This window comes from Emydura macquarii, unplaced genomic scaffold (genome assembly GCF_026122565.2).
Source record: "Emydura macquarii macquarii isolate MOO-44397 ecotype Brisbane River unplaced genomic scaffold, CSIRO-AGI_Emac_v2 contig_2897, whole genome shotgun sequence".
Lineage (NCBI taxonomy): Eukaryota > Metazoa > Chordata > Testudines > Chelidae > Emydura > Emydura macquarii.
The window spans coordinates 51889433-51909425 of record NW_027133034.1 but is presented as its reverse complement, the minus strand read 5'-3'; the positions used below and the strand labels follow the sequence as shown (position 1 = coordinate 51909425).

At 44.5% G+C, this 19993-nt stretch overlaps 1 protein-coding gene across 1 annotated transcript in view; it reads left to right on the top strand.

The window, feature by feature from the left end:
* Positions 1-6715: 6715 nt before the first annotated feature.
* The window catches only part of SERINC5 (serine incorporator 5), a 66697-nt gene continuing 53419 nt past the window's right edge, over positions 6716-19993 (top strand). Inside the window, exon 1 of the mRNA XM_067568583.1 lies at positions 6716-6885. Coding sequence (XP_067424684.1) covers positions 6859-6885 — 27 coding nt within the window. The 5' untranslated portion in view covers positions 6716-6858. The remainder of the gene's footprint in view (positions 6886-19993) is intronic.

The window sequence follows — 19993 nt, the reverse complement described above, 5'->3', positions numbered from 1 at the left end:
GTGTTTGATACAGTTCCACATGGGAAATTATTAGTTAAAGTGAGAAGATGGGGATTAATATGAGAATTGAAAGGTGGATTAGGAACTGATTAAAGGAGAGACTACAACAGGTCATACCGAAAGGTGAACTGTCAGGTTGGAGGGAAGTTACTAGTGGTGCTCCTTAGGGATTGGTCTTGGGACTAATCTTGTTTAACATTTTTATTACTGATCTTGGCACAAAAAGTGGGAATGTGCTAATAAAATTTGCAGATGACACAAAGTTGGGAGGTATTGTCAATATGGAAGAAGACAGGAATATCAGACAAGAAGATCTGGATGATCTTGTAAACTGGATAATAGAAATGGAATGAAATTTAATAGTGCACAATGCAAGGGCATGCATTTAGGGACTAGCATTAAGAATTTTTGCTATAAACTGAGGACTTATCAGTTGGAGTGACAGAGGAGGAGAAAGATCTGGGTGTGTTGGTTTATCACAGGAAGACCTGGGATGCATGACCTAGGATGCATCAGGTGAGGTATTTCCAGGAGAGACAGGGAAGTGTTAGTACCATTATACAAGGCACTGGTGAGACTTCCTCTGGAATACTGTGTGCAATCCTGCTCTCCCATGTTTAAGAAAGATGATTTCAAACTGGAACAGGTGCAGAAAAGGGTTACTAAAATGATCTGAGGATTGGAAAACCTGCCTTATGACAGGAGACTCAAAGAGTTTGGCTTGTTTAGCTTAATCAAAAGAAGGCTTAGGGGAGATATGATTGCTCTCTATAAATATTCCAAAGGGATAAATACCAAGGAGGGAGATGAGTTATTTAAGTTAAACGCCAATGTGGACACAAGATCAAATGGATATAAACTGGCCTTCAAAAAGTTTAGGCTCGAAATTAGGTGAAGGTTTCTAGCCATCAGAGGAGTGGAGTTCTGGAACAGCTTTCCAAGGGGAGCAGTGGGGGCAAAAGTCCTAACTGGCTTCAAGACTGAGCTTCATAAGTTTATGGAGGGGATAGTACAATGGGACTTCCTACAATGGCATGTGGCCCATCGGCGACTGCCAGTAGCAAAAATCTCCAACAGCCAGAGATGGGACACTAGATGGGGAGGGTTCTGAGTTACTACAGAGAATTTTTTCCCAGGTAACTGCCTGGTGCATTTTGTACACATGCTCAAGGTCTAATTGATTGCCATATTTAGGTTGGGAAGGAATTTTCCCCTGGGTCAGATTGGCAGAGACCCTAGGGATTTTACGCCTTCCTCTGCAGCATGGGGCAAGGGTTACTTGCAGGTTTAACCTAGTGCAAATGGAAAATTCTTTGTAACTTGAAGTTATTAAACCCTGATTTGAGGACATCAGTAACTCAGCCAGAGGTTAGGGGTCTATTACAGGAGTAGGTGGGTGAGGTTCTGTGGCCTGGCACGAGGTCAGACTAGATGATCACCATGGTCCCTTCTGAACTTAGTTTATGAGTCTATAAAGGAGTGGGGGCATAGCCAAATATGACAAAGTGGCATTGCGACCTGGCAGATGGGTTTGCAGCACCACTCAGGTTTGGTCTGGCCACCCCTATCAACCTATGCAGAATCTGCGCTGGAGTTTCCCCTGGCTATGCAAGGGTCCACATCTTTTGAGCACCACCCAACCCTGTCTATGATGCTGCTGCCCAAGTATTTGACAAGTTGCCACCAGCTCAATGTCCTGTCTGGACAAGTTAATACTGAGCTGGTTGTAATCTGGAGCTGGAGGCTGCTTGATGATAAAGGCCAGACACTTAGTTTTATCAAGACTAATAAGCAGACCACTGTGTACTACTACCACTGTGTACGGTACACTGTGTACTGTACATCAGCTGCAGAGATTCACCAAACTGAGCCAACAAGACAATGTCATCAGCCTATTCAAGATCTCACAGCAGACTGGTATTCACTCAGTGCAACTGACAGTTGCCTCCTCAAGCTTATATATCAACTAATTAATGCTGAAGTTGAACCATGGTGGCAGCATGCAACCTTGCTGGACTCCTGTGAAAAAAGGAAGCCATGCCATATCTCTGCCATTGACTTGGAACACTGCTTTCTCTTCCATTACAGAACTCATCTATCAATGACAGTATCTTTCCAGGCATGGCAAGTTGCCTCATTGGGTCCCACACACTTGCTCAATGCACTGAATCAAAGGCCTGACAGAAGTCTATAAAAAATGCTGTGCCTGGCCTATTAAATTCAGCCCCATCTTTTCAAAAAGCACATTACTGCAATATCATCTAGCTTATGCTTATGCTTCATCTTCTTTGTTTGTAGTAGAAAGAAAAACAATGCCTCATATACCTCTTGTTTATAGGAATGTGAGAATCCATGACTGCTACCTACTACTTCAGATCTCAGTTTGTTATGCACATTGACCGGTAAGAACTTAACAGCAATGATAAAGCTCAGATCCTGCTATTCCAAAAGCAAAGACTTCCACAACTTGACCTTTAAAAGATTATTTTCCTTTAGCTGTGAGCAGTATAACACCTATGGGACACAGCTGAGCTATTCAGATTTTGTCCAGTAGAGGTCAGTTCATCACAATGTAAATTTATATTTGCAGATTTTCAAGGAGAGATCATGCAGATGCATGGTCTTTTTAAAAATTAAGTTTACAAACTTTTCATATTGAATCCATTGTGGTCTAAATAATAAAAATAAGGATTTTTTAAAATGCCTATTAGTGAATCTGAGACAAGGTGGGTGAGGTAATCTTTTATTGGCCTAACTTCAATTCCAGTCTCTGTCACATGATTCTGAGCTCACACTAATCTGATCCTAGTATTAAACTCCAGGGATTTGAATGGAGTCATTACTTATATGCACCAGTTTAAGTGAGATCAAGATCTAGGCCTGCTGGGTAACTCTGCTGTTTTAACCTGGCTGCTCTGCAGGACAAGTGCACTGAAGTCTATGGATTTTGTTGAGGAATAATCACTACATATAATCAGCTGGTAGGAATGATGGTTTTAAGGTTCAGACACTAGACTGTCACTCAGAAGATATGAATTCTATTCTGAATTCCGCCACAGATTTTGTGTATGATCTTGGACACATCTCTTTTTAGGCTAGATTGCGTCTTTAGGCACAGCTTTGTGTAGGGGGTAGTGAGTAGATGTGCCATTGTAGGAGCAACTGAAGGAAAGAATTTGTTTGAGAGAGGCACAATTCCTTCCTTGCTTCTGGGGTGAAGTAATCTGCCACCTGTCCTGTTCTGCTGCAGTTTACTCCCCTCTATCCTTCTCTGGATGGCTGGGGCACTGGGGACAGAGCCAAGATCCTGCCTTTTCCTCACTATCCAGAGTATAAAGCATTTAGCGGGTGGTTTCCCAGCCAAGTCATCAACAGCAATCTAGGAAGACCACACAGCATGTGATCCTATATGGCTAATAGGGCTGGGTCATAATCTGGCCTTCAGTTACTCTGTACCTCAGTTTCCCCATCTGTAAAAATAAGGAGAATAATACTCCTCTGCCTCAAAAGAATATCCTGAGGATAAATGAATTGATGTTTGTGAAGCCTCAGATCCTACAGGGATACACCCCATTAAAAACTTTTCAAGAACTAACTCGCTAATTTTAAAAATACAGTCATTTGGTGGTTCTTAATTGCTCATCAGCCATCTGATCAGTATAACAAAGGCTCTTGTTTACACTGTGCAGTGGAAGATGTTGAAATAAAGTAAGCTGCTGTGGAAGTTCAGAAAACTGCTAGAAGGCAGCCGAAAGCAATATTTGCAGTAGGGGTGAAATAACTGAGTTAATTTTTAGGAAAGATATTTTGTGGGGAAAAATCCTTCCCAGTAAGCCATGTGTTCTGTTATACTTATGAAATAAACAGCAGGATCTTATTTAGGGGACAAGGCAGTATGCCAAGTTTATTATGAATAGAGAAAATATTTCAAAAGAGTGATAGCTTAAACAAACCTACACACATACACACACAGTTCTGCAGGAGGGATATAATTACCAATCTCTATGTTGCTGAAGCTGACTTGCTGGCCAGGTGACTCAGACACGAGGATGGAGCCAGGCTCTGTCGGTCGCAACACGATGCTCCTGGGGGTTTGCAGAACGAGCCCAAAGTCCAGGTTTCTTCACCCCATTTTTATACTTATCCATCCTCATTCGGGTCTATGGATTTTGTCATGTCAGATAGTCTCCTTGTTTCATGTAATCATCAATTACATTTGATATCGCAAGTGTGACAGCTTTCCCATTATTCTTTCATTCCGGTTTCATACTTTGTCTTGTTGCTGTCCTTGGGTGTTAACTCCCCTGTTTTCTGGGGTTACCTTGATCTTCCACCATCTGGGTTGTAAAAGTTCTTTAAACAAACACATCTTCTCTCCCTCCTGCCCTTGGAGGCTGAGAACCATTACCTCAGCAATTACTTCCTCACTGTCTTATCCCAGCAGACTCAAACTGCATTCACTCCTCATTCATGCTTACAAAAATCATTACATTCTTATCTCATTACATTGGTACATTATCTTATACTTACTTACTAACATAATAAAATCCTTATACCTACACCAATTCTATTAATACCAATTTTACAAAAAGAAAATAAAAGAAATCTTATTTGCCCTCTCATTGCCCCATGATTTACACATCAACCACATTCCTGATACGTATTGGGCACTTTACTTCACATGTAAATTAACACAATTAGATTTCAGGATGTTCCCAAACATTCATACGTAGATCTTCCCAACAGGGCCCCAATGTGTCATAAACGTTAAATCACAAAATGTTTAGGCAGGATGTTCCCACTCATATGTTCAAGCAGTCAATTATCATAGTGGAACCTGGGGTGGCATGAACAAACAATCAATGTGTCCGGAACATCCCTATCTATAATGCCTAATTTTATTCTTTCTCAGTGCAAGGATTAACCCTTAAGTTTCAAATATGTATCCATGGTCCGGGCATGTTCTTGTTCAGGCCTACATCACAATGCTGGGGCCTACAGTTCTGCAGGTCTGTGTTTCATTTTGTGTTTTACAAACACATACCCAAGAATATTGACTATAAAAACACTGCAAGGTAGGAACATACTGTACAAATCCTTTTCCTTAAGTGGCCTGAAATGTTATTACCAGAACTAAATATGCTTTCATGGTGTAGGAGGGGAGAGGGATGACTGACCATGTGTGTGTTTTTAGCATCACATAGATGACAGCTGTTTTATCAGGGTTGTAACCAGCGTGGGGCGAGTGGGGCAGACACCCATGGCCCAAAGCCACAAAGCCATCAAAAAAGGGTGGAAACAGAGGCAACACATAAAAGTCCTGCACAGCTAGGCTTCTTCAGGCCAGCCCCCTGCAGTGGGGATTAGGGAAGGAGTATCACCTCCACCCCCTGACTCAGCTTAGCAGGTGACCTAGCCTGTTTGGGTTAGGGGGTGCAACCAAAACATTGGGAGGGGGAAGTGACACTGCTGGGTGGAAAAATGACCAAAAAAAAAAAAATGTTAGGGGGCACAAATATGCTTGCTTGCCTGGGGTGCTAAAATGCTAGTTACGGCTCTGTGTTTTATCATTATTATTATTATCATAAAAACGTGAAGAATTGTGGTCTGCTGGTTGGCCCCACAGGAGCACAGTAAGGTCTACGCAACAGGGGCATTAGTGTATTAGCTATAGAACTGTAGCTATGCCAACATAACCTCACAGCATAAATGCAGCTTGCAGATATAAGGGTGTTTTCAGTGGCTGTAGGAACATCACCTCCCTGAGCGATGATAGCTAGGTCCAGGGAAGCATTCTTCTGTCAAGGTAGCTGTGTCTCCATAGCTATGGCTCTCAGGGGTGGGGATCTTTCACACCACTGAGTGCCTCGACCTAACACTTAAATATAGACCAGGCCTTCTACTGTGTGCACTTGTAGCATATTTCTTACAAGGCTCTCAAAGCCTTTTACCAGTTGTAGTGCAGAAAATGCCCCAACACTCACAGTGAGATAAAGTTTTATATCCATTTACCAATGGGAAAATAGATGTCCCCTGACTTGCAGAAATTTCCACTGCTTGTCTGTGGCAGAGCAGGGACTAGAATCTGCTCTTTCAAACCAGGATGGTCTGTTTTAGCCACCCCCCCGCCTCCGAGCCACTGGACTCTTGGGTTGAGTGCTGCATGACCCTGGACCAGCCCAAGCCATCTCTCTTCCTCAGTTTCCCCCTCAGCAGAATGGGGATGATAGGCCCCTCTTCCACATCGCAGGGCTGTTGGGAAAGCTCCGTGAAAAGTTGAGCTGGACAGCCCCGCTTTTGGCTTCATCAGCCTTGACCCCGCGGCCAGCCCCTGCCGTGGGGAGCCAAGGGAGACTTGGGCGCTTTCACAGCCCCAGGCGGCAGTGGAGCCGCGTTGACAGGAGCCGGGACAGGCACCGGAGCGCTGGCTCGCCCCCAGCCACAGCTCAGCACGCAGCCGGGCGGACCCAAGGGCGCTGACCCGGGCCGGGAGGGAACGAGGAGCTGGCTGAGTGAGTCGCCCCCCTCCTGCATCGGCCCGGCCCGGCCCGGAGAGCCACTGATCATGGATTGGAGGCAAGGCAACCCGATGACACCGGAAGCAAACTAGGCGGCGGCTAGGGAAGGCGCTGTGCTGTGGGTGTCCCTGGTGCGCTGTTTGGGCAGTCACTGCTCGCGGAGCTGCCGAGCGAGCCGCTCTTCCGACCCAGCACTGCCTCCCGGGCTGGCCGCTGCCGCTGCGCCTAGCTCGGGCCAGGGGGAGACCGGAGACGGGCGGCGCCCCCTGCTCGCTGGCGCCGGGACTGGAAGCTGCTGGGACCGGAGCCGAGCGCCCGCCGCCTGGCGCAGGACTCGGGGATGTCTGCGCGCTGCTGCGCGGGCCAGGTGAGCGCCGGCGGCGGCGAGTCCTTTCCCCGGGCCGGGCTGAGCCGAGCTCTCTCCCCGTCCCCGGCCGGGCGGGGTGTCCGGCGCGGCAGCGGCTGTATCTGGGAGCCGCGGCCGGCGCTTTGGGGGAGGGCAGAGCTCGCCCCGCTCAAAGGGAATCGGAGCCGTCAGTTTCGCTTGGCTTCAAACAAAACCACAAACAACCCCCCCCCCCCCCCGCGCTTCCCCCGCGCCTCGGGCAGCAGGGAACTGGTGTGGACACGATCCCGCTGCTCTGGAGACTCCCGAAGAAGCACCGAGGCTGACCTGGGCTTGCAGGGAGGCCCTGGCTAGGAGACGGGGCGACGCCTGTGCTAGGCCCTCGGGGGCCCTAAGCAGGAATATCCCCCCTCCCCCCAATACTAAAACAAGCAAGTTCTTTTTATTATAAGAAAATAGGTGCCTCCCCCCCCTTGAGCTGTTCGGGCGCCCGGAGCAATTGCTTAGTCTGCTTCTGCCTGGCGCTGGCACTGGGCGGGGATTTACTGCTGAGAGCGTCTTGGCAATACTGGGGTGACTGGCCAGCTGGGAGCCTGGGTGGGACTGAGGTGCAGGCAGTTTGGCGCAGGCTGTAAGTGCCTAACTTGCGCCTGAGTGGCTCCATGGGTACAGATCCCCAGCGGTAACCCCGGGTTACCGGGAGGCTTGTTCATCGTGGTGTGCAGCGTGTCTGCCTCCAGGTTTTGCCTCGGTGGAACTACATTGTTGTTACACTAGCACAAGTTTCCCTCGCGAGCACAGAGCCCAAGAATTTCAGCGGGGCCTTGCACCTTAGCTCTGGTAAGGTTGTGTGGCGGAAGAGTGGTGCCTAGATGACCAAGGCGAGGAGGGAGACTGGTCTCTGTTACAAAGATGCATATCCTGAGTAATTCCTGTTCTACAATTATGCCACAGTGACTGAAACCAGAATCTGGCCCAAAGTAAGTGAGGTGGGCCAGCTAGGCTTTGTCTTCATGGCCTGAAAGATGTTGTTACAGCAAGGTAACTAAGGCATGCTGTTTACCTTCCTGTCAAATCCTAGTGAGATTAAGGGCAGGTGTCCACTACACTATAAATTTACATCAATATAGTGTGAAAAATCCCTGAGCGACATAATTATTTATACTGACCTAACCCTCTGCATACACAGTGCTATGTTGATAGGAGGGCATTTCCTGTTGACAAGCTAGCACCTCTCATGGAGGTGGATTAAACTGCCCCTGGGACAAATGGCATAGGTAGTGTCTTCTCTGAAGTGCTACAGCTGTGGAGTTGCGCCATTTAAATGTAGACCTGCTCGAATGCACTTGCATATTTTACTGCAAGGTCAGCGCTATGCTCTGCTTGTGGTGCCTTGTCTCCACTAGGATTTCACAGTGGAGTAGCTAAATGAGCATTAAGCAGTCTGTGGTTAAAAACACACCTCTTTTCAGCAGTGAAAACAAAGCCTAGGTCAAATCCACAGAGGGTTTGGAAAACAAGGAGGGAAATTTCAGCTGGACTTGGAAATAAATAGGGAGTCAGTGAAGTTGTTTGGGGATGGTGGGTGACTTCCTTGTTCAAATAACCAGGGAAGTTGGTGACATAGTATCTTTTATTAGAGCCTTGTCTCTCTAAGTGGGGCACCAGCAATCTGCACATGCTGGAGTAGGGAGAGTAGGCGCTCTCCTCTAAGAGGCCCTGGGGAGGAAGCTGCAATAAAATAGTCACTTGCACGTGTTTTCTGAATATTGGGCAATCAATACAGTGGAATGAGATTAATGGCTGTTTTTGAAACCCAGACTGGTAATCATTTGCTGCTCTCTAAACTCAGACTGAGTGCTTAGACCAGTGCTTTTCTGGATGGGTACCTTGGGGCTTTGGGGGAAGCCAGGTTGCTGTAGCACCCCGGGCAAGGTAACAGTTAAGTACACTTGAATTACAAATACACCATCTGATGGTGTTAATCTGGTATGCTAAGAAACGCCACATTTTAAAAAGTGGTTAAAAATCTAGACTACTAATATACACACACAAACGGTCAGCCCCTAAAGTTTCTCATTGCGGCTTTTATGCCAGTAATAGGAATTTGCAAACTTCCCCTCCCTCTCGCCCCAATACAGTCAGTTCTGTATTCAGAGAATGAAAAGAGATAGCTGCGGAAAGTTTCTCTCCACACTGGAGACATAAAGAGAAATCCCCATGAAAAGTAACATTTACTGCCATCCCTGAGGAAATACATTCAGTGCTTTCAGTCTGAAGAGTTCTGTGGTTCTGCTGTTTAAGCTACTTGCTATAAAATATGAAGAGACAGAAACTGATTCTCGTGGGAGATGTCTTGTGGTGTGTGTGTGAAATAGCTTTTAAAATAACTTTCAGTATCTCTTTTGACCTTTTAGAAAATAATATACAAAACATACTACAGTTGTAGTGGCTTTTGCCTTTAATGCAAGAAGATTTTAAATGTGATTTTTTCACTCCTTTCGGTGCAGTTGGCAAATCTTGCAGTTATGACCTGTCAGCTATCAACATGCATTCTTGGCATTTGTTCTCTGAAATTTCTGCTCCTCAATATGAATTTCTCCTGATAGGACAAGCTTGACAAGTTATCTTGTTCAGTGTTAAAACTCCTTATTAGCATAATTGTAAAATGTGTATAGATATATATTTTAATAGGGGTGTCTCTATTGTGTAAAACTGTCACCATATACAGGATTTTTAATAATTAAAAATGTGCCTCTTTTCCATGGGTGCAGATTGCTGGTGTCCCTGGCTAAATTTCAGCTGTGTAATTGCATTCTGCCCCCCTAAAATATCAGTTATTTCAATCAGAAATAATAACATCCCCTTCTCTGCCTGTTGAGTGCAAAATTTATACTGATGGAATGTTATGGCTTAGAATTTAAACACAAGAAGCTATAGCGAGGCATAATAGGATGTAAATTCAGAAATGGAAAACTTGGACTGACCATCAGGAAAAGCTTCCTGACAGATCTATAGCCTGTGGCGTAATCTCCCAAGGGAAGTAACGGAAGCTGCATCAGTTGGCACACTTAAAACTAGATTGAGTGGTGAGTGTAAAATAACAAATACTGAATTAGTAGGGAGATAGGAATACATGGTGTAAATTGGTCTTTTTAAACTCTAGAATCGATGCTGCATTCTAAAAGTAAACAGACATGCAATGGTATATGTCCCCCATTTTGTTTGTTATGGGTCTATGGGCTTGTCTGTGTTAGGGATTGATCAGTGTAAAGTTGGGGTTGCACCAGTTGTGATTTTTATCCCCAGTTTGAAACTGAAGTAAGTCGCACAGGTTCAGTGCATTTATTATGGGATTTTGTACTAGTGTAGCATACCTGTGCAAAAATCCGTAATGTACACAAGCCCCAACAGGCAAAATGTATGTTTTTTATGATGCACCATGGATTTGTTGGGAAGGGGTCAGATACACTCCTAAAATCCTGAAAGTAAACCTTTCATTATGGGATCGTGTTGAAGATAGGAAATTCTTAGTCCAGCCATGTTTAAGTCCCTTAAATAAATGATTGGCAAAAATGTGATTGCAATGAGGAGCTCCTTAGTCCCTTGTATTTCTCTCCTTTTCTTTGCAGCTCCCATCTTCTCAAGGCACCTGTATATTTTGGAACTACAGTGAGCCCCCATTCATGTGGGCTCCCTAATAGAAGCAGGGTTTAAACCAGTGTAGTGTCTGTCTCATTTTGTTGAACATCCAAAATCCCCTGTTTCAGTGCATATGATGGGGCCCATATAACTCCAGTCAGCTCTGCATGGTTTTAAAAACAAAAACTGATGCAGTAGTGTAGTGACTATGAGCTGATCCCAGTTTGCAACTAATATAACTGCTGTGGCTGCCTATAGGGCTGGAGAGGGATAAAAGTGGTGACTAAATTGGATTTCTCCAAGCTGCTGCTCTCATTGACTTTTTAAAATACATATCTTGTCTTCATACTACAAAAGTTTACAGAACTTAACATCTTTGTTTCAAAGTGTGGAGATAGTTTAAGTACACATGCTGGTGAGCCTTGAGGATTGTCTTTACAGCAGTGGTAATGGTGTGAGTGCCACAGTAGACCAGCTCACAGCATCCTATCTACTGTTATCTCACCATGCTCAGAATAGTGTGAAACTATATGGTGGCTAAAACTGGTGCCTGCTGACCTCGTATCTCTACTAGCATGTCCACCACTGCAGCACTAATGGTGGGAGAGTAAGCAATAGTGTAAGATGTGTATGGTGCCTGCCTGACTTTAGAAGACTAAAAGTCACTATTGATATTGCTAGTGGTAACTTGATCAGATTTACTAGGCTAGGATGGTAATTTAAATGAATACTGTTTCAGCATTGTTCATTGTAACTTCTTTGAATGGAGAGAAATTATCTATTAGTAGAAAATAAGTGTTTTCCATCTCTAACAGATCATCTAGTCCAGGGGTGGCCAGAGACGAAGAGCCGCAAATAGCCACATTTATTTTTTCAGTTTCCCCTCCTCTCTTACCCTCTGCAGAAAAGCTTGTCAATTTCAAAGAGCAAAGAGCCTCATGCAAAGAGCTGCCAGCCGCATTTGTATGACCAAAGAGCCACATGTGGCTTGCGAGCCATGGGTTGGCCATCCCTGATCTAGTCTGTCTCCCGAGAGTGAGTGTGTGCATGTTAAAAAGCCTGCTTTCTTAGTGTCTTTCTGAAGTGATTTTAACTGTCGGTAAAACCAGCAGAAAATCTGAATTAGAAAGAGCTTCTCTATTTATTGACTACCAGCATAATAGTTTATTGCTCCAAAACCTTAACCATGACCTGGTGTTACCACTTATCTCTGAGGATAAAATTGTCATGGAACTAATGGAATCTGTAACTTCATGCAATCTCTGTGACATTTTTTGCTTCAGCTGGGAAGGGGTGGGGCAAGAGCGGTCAGCCAGTGGGGAACCCAGCAGCTTCCTGCCCCCATGGGTGGGGAGAAAGGGGGATCTGGAGCTCCAAGCTACAGCAAATAGTAGGGGACCCCTGCAGCTCCTAGCCACTGTGAGTGGCAGGGGGCCCCCTGGATCTCTGATCCACCCCCACTCAGAGCTGGGAGCAGGAGGCAGATGGACCCTGCCCCACTGCTCTCATCCCACCCCCACCCCACCTCCCATTCAGCCCCATTTTGTCATATATAGTTATTTTTAGTGAAAGTCAAGGAGAGTCATGGCTTTTGTGAATTTTTGTTTATTGCCTGTGACCTCTCCTTGACTTTACTAAAACAACGGTAACAAAATTTTACTTATCTCAAATAGTTCCTCAAAGTGCAAGATGTTGACAGAGGGCACCGCATCAGGCAGTGTTCAAGTGTTTGTGTAGGCTCTCCACATGCACATTTTGGGTCATTCCTCAACTTCCACTTCCTCATATTATCACCAGTCTTTGCCGTCCCTGCTCTCACTTGATTTAGAGTTCACCAGTATTTTTGTTTGAAGTCAGGGCTTGGGGGGAGTTGTTGTTCTGAAGGAGCCATGTTCTCTAGAATCATCATCATTTCTTCCCATTTTGTTCCTCTGTAGCCTTCTATGATGGTATTTTGGGGTAAGGAATTTTCAGAGGCAGAGCTCTTTCGGGACTTCCATCTCTTGGGTGGTGGAATGTGTTCATGCAGTGGGTGTCTCGGAGCGTGCATTTGTTTTTGTCTCACCTTTCTTTGGAAGGCATCCCACCTCGCTGATGGCAATGCAATCCCCATGAGGCAGCATACAGACAGTATGGGAGTCAGTTTCAAAGTCACTGTGATGATCCTACAGGACTGATTGTGTTCAATATTAATGTGTGTTTGGCTCAAGCATAGAGAACAATACTCCACAATTGAATAACACAAGGTGGGATTGTTTGTTTGGAGTATTTTGGGGTCCTCTCTCAATTAATATTGCCAATTTCTAGAGTACATAGTTCAAGTAGTGTCCATATGGATGCTCCACTTGAAGTGTGCCCAAGTCCATGTGCTTTTGCTCAAAGATTTTCAGTAGCAGGACCCATCTGATCCACTTCAGACATCTTTATGCCCATACTCAGACTGAGGATATATAGAGATGTGTGGGTGAACTGCCCTCCATTTCTTCTCAGCTTCTAGACAGCCTGAGATGGTGCCTATAGTGTGCTCACTCCTGTTTTTCCTGAAGCTTGCCTTTACTGTAGTTTATTCTTGTTGTCATTATTGTTGGATTGCCCCCCTTTTAACCTCTGTTGAGTTTTTTTCTGTTGAACAATCCCTCTCCCCCTCCCTCTCTCCCTCCTTTTTTTTTGAGTGGCCTTCCCTGGGTGTTGTCATTGCTTGTTATGCTGGGTTCCCTGGTGTTAGTCCATCCTGGTTAGCCATGGTCATCCTTGATGCCTCTGTTTAGGGGACACCCAAATACCATCCAAGGATAAGATCTGTCCTTTTAAGAGCAGATCCAGAAAGAACAGACAAATTCAATTTCGGCTCCTCACGATGGAGCAAGCCCTGAGACCAGCTTCAGACCTGGACTCGGAAGATTCACTATATGCTGGTCTTCGACTGCATGTAATGCCCCGTCAACCTCTGTATCCCAGTCGATGAGATCATTGTGAGATAAGGGAGAAGGTGCTGACAAGGCTCCAAGGAAGAGAAGTTCTTAGTCTCCCACCAGAGAGCCTTCTTCAAAGAAATCTTGGGAGCCCTCATGTCCCAGAGTAGGTACCTTTTGAGGCTCCAAGTAGTCCCACTACTAGGACTTGGAAACCTCTAAGAGCTATGTACCCAGCATGTTTCAGTATCAAAACTGTCCTTAGTACTGATGGATCTTGGCAGTGAGTCCAAGAACTCTGCTTCTTGGCAGCAGGTACCGTCTGCAGACCCCAATCATTCTGACGCCTGAAGGTGAGTAACATCAGCCTCATTGTGCAGACCAGTATCCCAGTCTGCTACATCAGTGTGCCAGAAGTTGTCAACATCTTTGGTACTGGAATTGTCTGTTAGACATGTGTCTCTGAAGCTATCAGTGCCCTCAGAATGGTGAAATAATCAACAACATCGAGTGTCTTAGCTGCACTTGTCTGGCTTTCCTAAATAAGCCCAAAATACTGAGGGAGGCCTCCCCTTTGGACTCAAACTTTTTTCAGAGTCCGTGGATGAATCCCTGCATACCTTTAAAACAGTGGTTCTCAACCAGGGGTACATGTACTCTAGGGGGTACGTAGAGGACTTCCAGCGGGTACATCAATTTATCTAGATATTTGCCTAGGCCCTAGATTTATAACACAGTTGTTTATACTGCTCTATATACTATACCATTGATTTATTTCATAATGATATGGTAAAAATGGGAAAGTAAGCTATTTTGCAGTAATAGTGTGCTGTGGCGCTTCTGTGTCTGATTTTGTAAGCAAGTAGTTTTTTAAGTGAGCTGAAACTTGTGGGGTATGCAGGACAAGTCAGACTCCTGAGAGGAGTACAGTACTCTGGACAGGTTGAGAGCCACTGCCTGAAAAGACTCCAGGGCCACACTCAGATCTCTTAGAATATATACACTTGCAAATAAAGGCTTTCTGCATCGGTGGTTTTGAAGTGGTTTTCCCCATGGCTCTCAGCATCCCCGCTATAAAAATGGTTCCAGCACCACTGGATTTTAGTAGATCTCAAACCATGCAAAGATCCCAACTGGTCCAATTTCTAACTGTCCTGGATCCACAGAGCCTAGAAAGAGACTGAGGTTTTGACCTCAGGGCAACAAATAAGGCATTCAGAGAAGCCCCTTTAAAGTTTAACAGCCAGAGCTTGCTCTCCTGTGGACAGGTTTATGATTTTAACAAAACTGATCTCTTAGATTCAGATAAGCCCCCAGATGTTGGCAAAAAAATGTTTCCAATTGTTGGGTCATATGGTGGCCTGTACCTTTTGTGACATAATGCACCAGGTTAGACCTTCGCTGCTTTTTAGAATGGTTCAGAACAGCCTCTATTCCAAAAAGGTACAGCCTAGGCAAGCTCGTGTCCGTCCCTCACCAAGTGTTGAGCTTACTCAATTGATGAAAGGACCCATTGAAGGTCTACATAGGAGTTCCTTTCACCCAACCTCCTCATACCATAACATCCGATATATCCCTCTCGGGATGGATGAGCACACCTAGAGGGACATACCATTCAGGGCAAATGGATGCCTCAGGAGTCTCTTCTGCACATCAACCTCCTCGAATTGAGAACTGTCAGGAAAGCCTATATCCATTTCCTTCCCTTAATCGAGGGCACATCCATCAAGATAATGATAGACTACGTGGCCTGCTGCATGTGCTATATTAATCATCAAGGAGAGGCAGGACCCCTCCCTTCCCTCAATTTGTACCAAAGCAATAGAGTTACAGAACTAGTGTATAGCCAGTCACACCCTCCTCTCAGCCCCTTACCTCCCTGGCATACCAAACACCACAAGCCAACCATCTCAGCAGGCATTTCTCCCAAGATTACAAGTTGGAGCTTTATTTGTGTGTTTTCAAACACATTTTTCTGACCTGGGGTTTCCAGGAAGTGGATCTCTTTGCCTCCAGCATCAACAAGAAGTGCATAAAATTCTGTTTCAGAGAAGGACCGGATCCTCACTCCCTTACTCTTCCCCGTTCCTTGGATTAAAGGCCTTCTCCATGCATGTTGTTCAACACCGTTGATCTTGAGAGTGTTGAACAAGATCAAACAAGACACAGCCAGAGCCATTTTAATTGTTCCAACTTGGCTGAGACAAGTTTGGCATCTTTACCTGATTCACCTTGCTGCTTGTTCAGCATCAAGTCTTCTGTCTAGTCCCCCACCTGCTGTCTCAGGACTCTGGTCTGACTCTCCATCCCGACTTGGGAATTCTTCAGCTTAGGACTTGGTTACTCAGTGGTTCTCAGGGATAGAGGCTTCCTGTTCTGTGGAAGTACAATGGATCCTCTTAAACAGTAGAAAGGTATCTATGCAAAACACTTACTTAAAAAATGGAAGAGATTTCTTATTACTTTACCCAGTGACAGCTTTCATCTGTTCAGTTTTTCCTTCTCTGCTGTCCTTGACTACCTGTTGGAATTGACGAAGTCAGGTGTCTCCATGAGTTCAAGCAAGGTTCACTTGGCAGCTATAGTGACTTTTAATCCCTTTTAAGGGTCCCTCAGTGTTTGCACACCCCATGACAGCCATGTTAATCAAGGGATTGATTAATCTTTTTCTGCAGATTAAATTTGGTCCTTCATTGGCCCATGAAACCTCCCTTTGAGCCAATTGCTGCCTGTTTTTTTCGCCTGTTTTGAAAATGGTTTTCTTGGTAGATCCTCTCTTTATAGTATTCTTCAGTGAGAAAGTTTCATTATGACCACATCCTACATTCATCAGTCAGCTGCTCTTCCATTATTGGTACTATCCTACCTATTATTTCTTATCAATTATTGACCATTGTAATGTGCCTTTTTATTTCCAAAAGTATAAGCTAACCTTGCTTTCTGCATAAAGAAAGAACACAAGTACCAAGCCTTCAGTCTATTTATTAAGAAGCACATTTGCCGAACAAGTCTCCCTGTTTTATATTTCTTGGTCTTTTGTTTGTTTTTCTATATTTCTATTAGAATATTGGCACCCACCTCTTGAGATAAAAAGACATATTTCTCATTATTCATCATATCAAAGCCTCTATGCTCGTCATACTGGGTAGATGGGGGAGGGGGGGGAGCATTTGTTATATTGTATGACATCAATATGTCAAAATCATAATAATTCATGTGAGATATGTCATGTCAGGTACTGTTAGAAAGGTTATAATATGCTAAATCAGATGATGATACTTACGTTCATGTGTAATTATGTGAAGTGGAAGTTTATATATATATATATTTGAGGTATCTGTATTTCAAATTATGCTGTCTGGGCAACACCCCAGATAGGATGGCAGCAGAACGATAGCCTGCTTAATGGCCCATTAAGAGAGTCATGGATGCAAGGGGCCCAGGAAGAAACTAAAGGCATACCTGAAGAGTTACCAGGATTGGCCCACGTGACTCTGGACTCTATTTTAGTTCCTGTACATTTCCACAGGTCGCATGGCTAGGGACAGAGGGTATAGAAGACCAAACCATAGAAACCATTTGGTCTTCTATCCTGAGCTTCAGCCACCTACCTACCTCTGGATCAAGTCATCTGCAACTGAAGCTGTGTAAGAAAGGACTGAGACCCATCCAGGTACTGGATGTATATTAGAGGAGACTATACAAGCCTGCAACTCCACACTTCTTCTAGAAACCTGATGTATATGGACTTTCAATCATTTGTATGTATCTGTTTTGCTTTTACCCTTTAACATTTCTCTTGTGGTTTATTTCTTTCTGTTTACAATAAACCTTTAGTTTTAGTTACTAAAAGATTGGCTGTCAGCGTGGTATTTTAGGTAAGATCCAAACTCATATTGATCTGGTGCTGTGGCTGACCCTTTGGGGTCAGAGGGGACCCTTTTAGTAAAGAGTATAGAGTTTAAAGAACTGATCTCTTTACTGGACCTGGTGCTGATTTGGGAGCCAGAAGCTGAAATGCAGTAAAGGGGGCTGTGTGTATTTGTATACTGGCTTCTGTGGGGATTCAGAAGCGCAGTTTGTGGCTGGTTGGGAAGTCTGGCTTCAGTGCCACCCACCAGTGCTGGGAGAATCTGCTCTCCGTTTGCAGTCTGCCCTGACCTTGGCATTATCAGTTGGCTACCCTGGGCACGGGATGGGTCACACTCGTCATGGAGAATGTTACTGGGTTTCCTCTCAAAGCAGTTAGTTTTATTATCTGCCCATAACTTGTGGCCTAGGAATGGGGAACAAATTCTCCTAGGACAGTATATGAATTAATGTTACTTTGTTTCATGACCAAGCCCTGCCAAACATCCGCTTGGTGATGCCTATTTAAATAAATAACTGGGTTCAGATTTCTCAGAACAAAAATCCTGTTGTTAGCAGTTACAGTAGCACACTGCCGAACTTTTAACAGCATTTTCGTCTTGCTGCGGTGCTTCAGTATATCTTAACTCTGAATCAAAATTAACATTAGATGTCTTGTTACTAATTAACTATTCTGTGTGACATATATCCTTGCCAAGTGGATATTGGAATCCTGCTGTGAAAATATTTATCAGTTTACAAAATATAATCTCTGCAACTGATCCAAAACAGGACATTTCCAAAGTTGTTCTAATGAGCACACTGGAACTCTCATTCTGGTAATGAATTTATAACAGCAATGAAGTCTGGTTTTTTGTGTGTTGTGTTTTTAGATTTGTTAGTCTCTTTAGTAGATTTCCCCCCCCCCCCCCTTAGAATGTAATGGAGGATGTGGTCTATACTAGACCTCCACAAAAGTGGTTGCCTTGATTATATAAAAACATCTGCTTTAATTTACAGGAAACAGGATTTTACATTTGGCTTTTCTTCTGTAGTCTGTCTCATGAGAGTAAAGTTGAACTCATGTTTAAGAAAAGCAGCTGTTGTGGAAAAACTTGATTAAAATGGAAATGTTTTTCCAGTATTAAATGAATGCAAATTAAATATTAAATGTGTAGTTTTTAGAAAGCAATATTCTGTTGTGATTAGGCAGTTGGTGAGAATATATATAATGCAATGTCTTGTCAAATTTCTATTTGGATCCTATGTACTTATTGATGTTTAAAACCATGTGAAGCCAACTTTACAGGTTTGTCTGTCAAATTATGTAAGCTGCTTCCTTAATCAATACCACTTTGCATTTAGCAATCATATTTTATGATAAAGTGCAGTAAGATCTGTCCTTAATGGAATATCAGATTTATATTATTTTCAGGTCTGATTTATTTTAACTAAGAATTAAAATGAATCAGAACCTCAAAAATAAAGTTTTTTGTTTTTGTTTTAAATCTATATATCATGGTTTTTGGATTGTCTTCTGGCTTTTCAACTCCCCCTATCTACTTACAATGTGGATGACAGTTAAAGGTTGAAAATTAAACGTTGGATACATACAAAATGTGTGCACAAAAATGCAGGGCTTGGATCTTCTGGGCCCCAACTCTCTCTCCTTTTGTCACGGCTCTTGGTCTTTGTGGCTTCCCACTGTATGGCTTTCCAGTTTCCCCAGCAAGCTCTTACAGCCTTCCATGTCCTCCAGCCCCAATCCTTTGGCAGGCTCCAGTGGCTTTCCCCCTGTATCCAGTTTGGGGGGGTTTCCCCTGGGCCCTTCTCCATTAACACCTCCTTTAGGCAGTGTGGTGGCAGAGGGAATGAGGCTGCTGCTGCCAACCTCAGGGAAGGGGTTGTGCTGAGCCTGCTTCAGATCTCTGTTACTGTTGGAGTCCACTGGGGTGCCCTGAGACTGCAAACAGCTGCTATGGCTCTCTGCTGCACATGGTAGAGTGGTCTCTAGCTGCTGGAGGAGAGAACCTGGCATTCAGGCAGGATTCCTGCGCTGCCTGTGTTCTGTTGCAAGGGCCTCCCCAAATTTGCCCTTGAATGTTGGCAACTTTATTACTACATGGGGTTGCCACCTTGCCAGTTTTTAACTGGCCTTGGTTGGTTTTTGTAGTGCCTTGTATGTTGCCAGTGAAAATTTGCCATTTGTTTGGTCGTGGTGCCAATGTTCCCTTTGTAAACTGCAGCATGCACACTTGGCGGGGGCTGTGCAGCGTGTAACTTCTGGTGCACACAAAAGTCATATGCTTGGAGTGAAGCAGCACAGCTGGTGCAGCATCCAGGTGCCGCTCTGTAGGCCATGCTCTCAACCTGCAAAGCCATGGCAGCTACTCAGTGTGGGACAAATCTGAGGTTTGCTGGCAGGGAAGGATAAGGAGTGGAGACCAGGGTGGAGGAGGCTGGGGCTCCTGGGAGGGGATGGTAGGTGACTCACTCAAGGGGTGAGGATCCTGGAAGGAAGGGGGTGAGTGTAGGGGATCATGGGAAGGTAACAGGCAAAAAGGCCTTGAACCACCCCAGGTCCCCACCTGCACTGCTGCCTGTGTGGGAGGGGAAGAAGGAGGGTCAGGCTGGTGGGGATCCAGAGAACAGGTCAGTGGACAGTTTTTTTTCTGCATCTCAGAGACAGCAACCTTATTACTACAGTACTCAAAAAATATATTGTC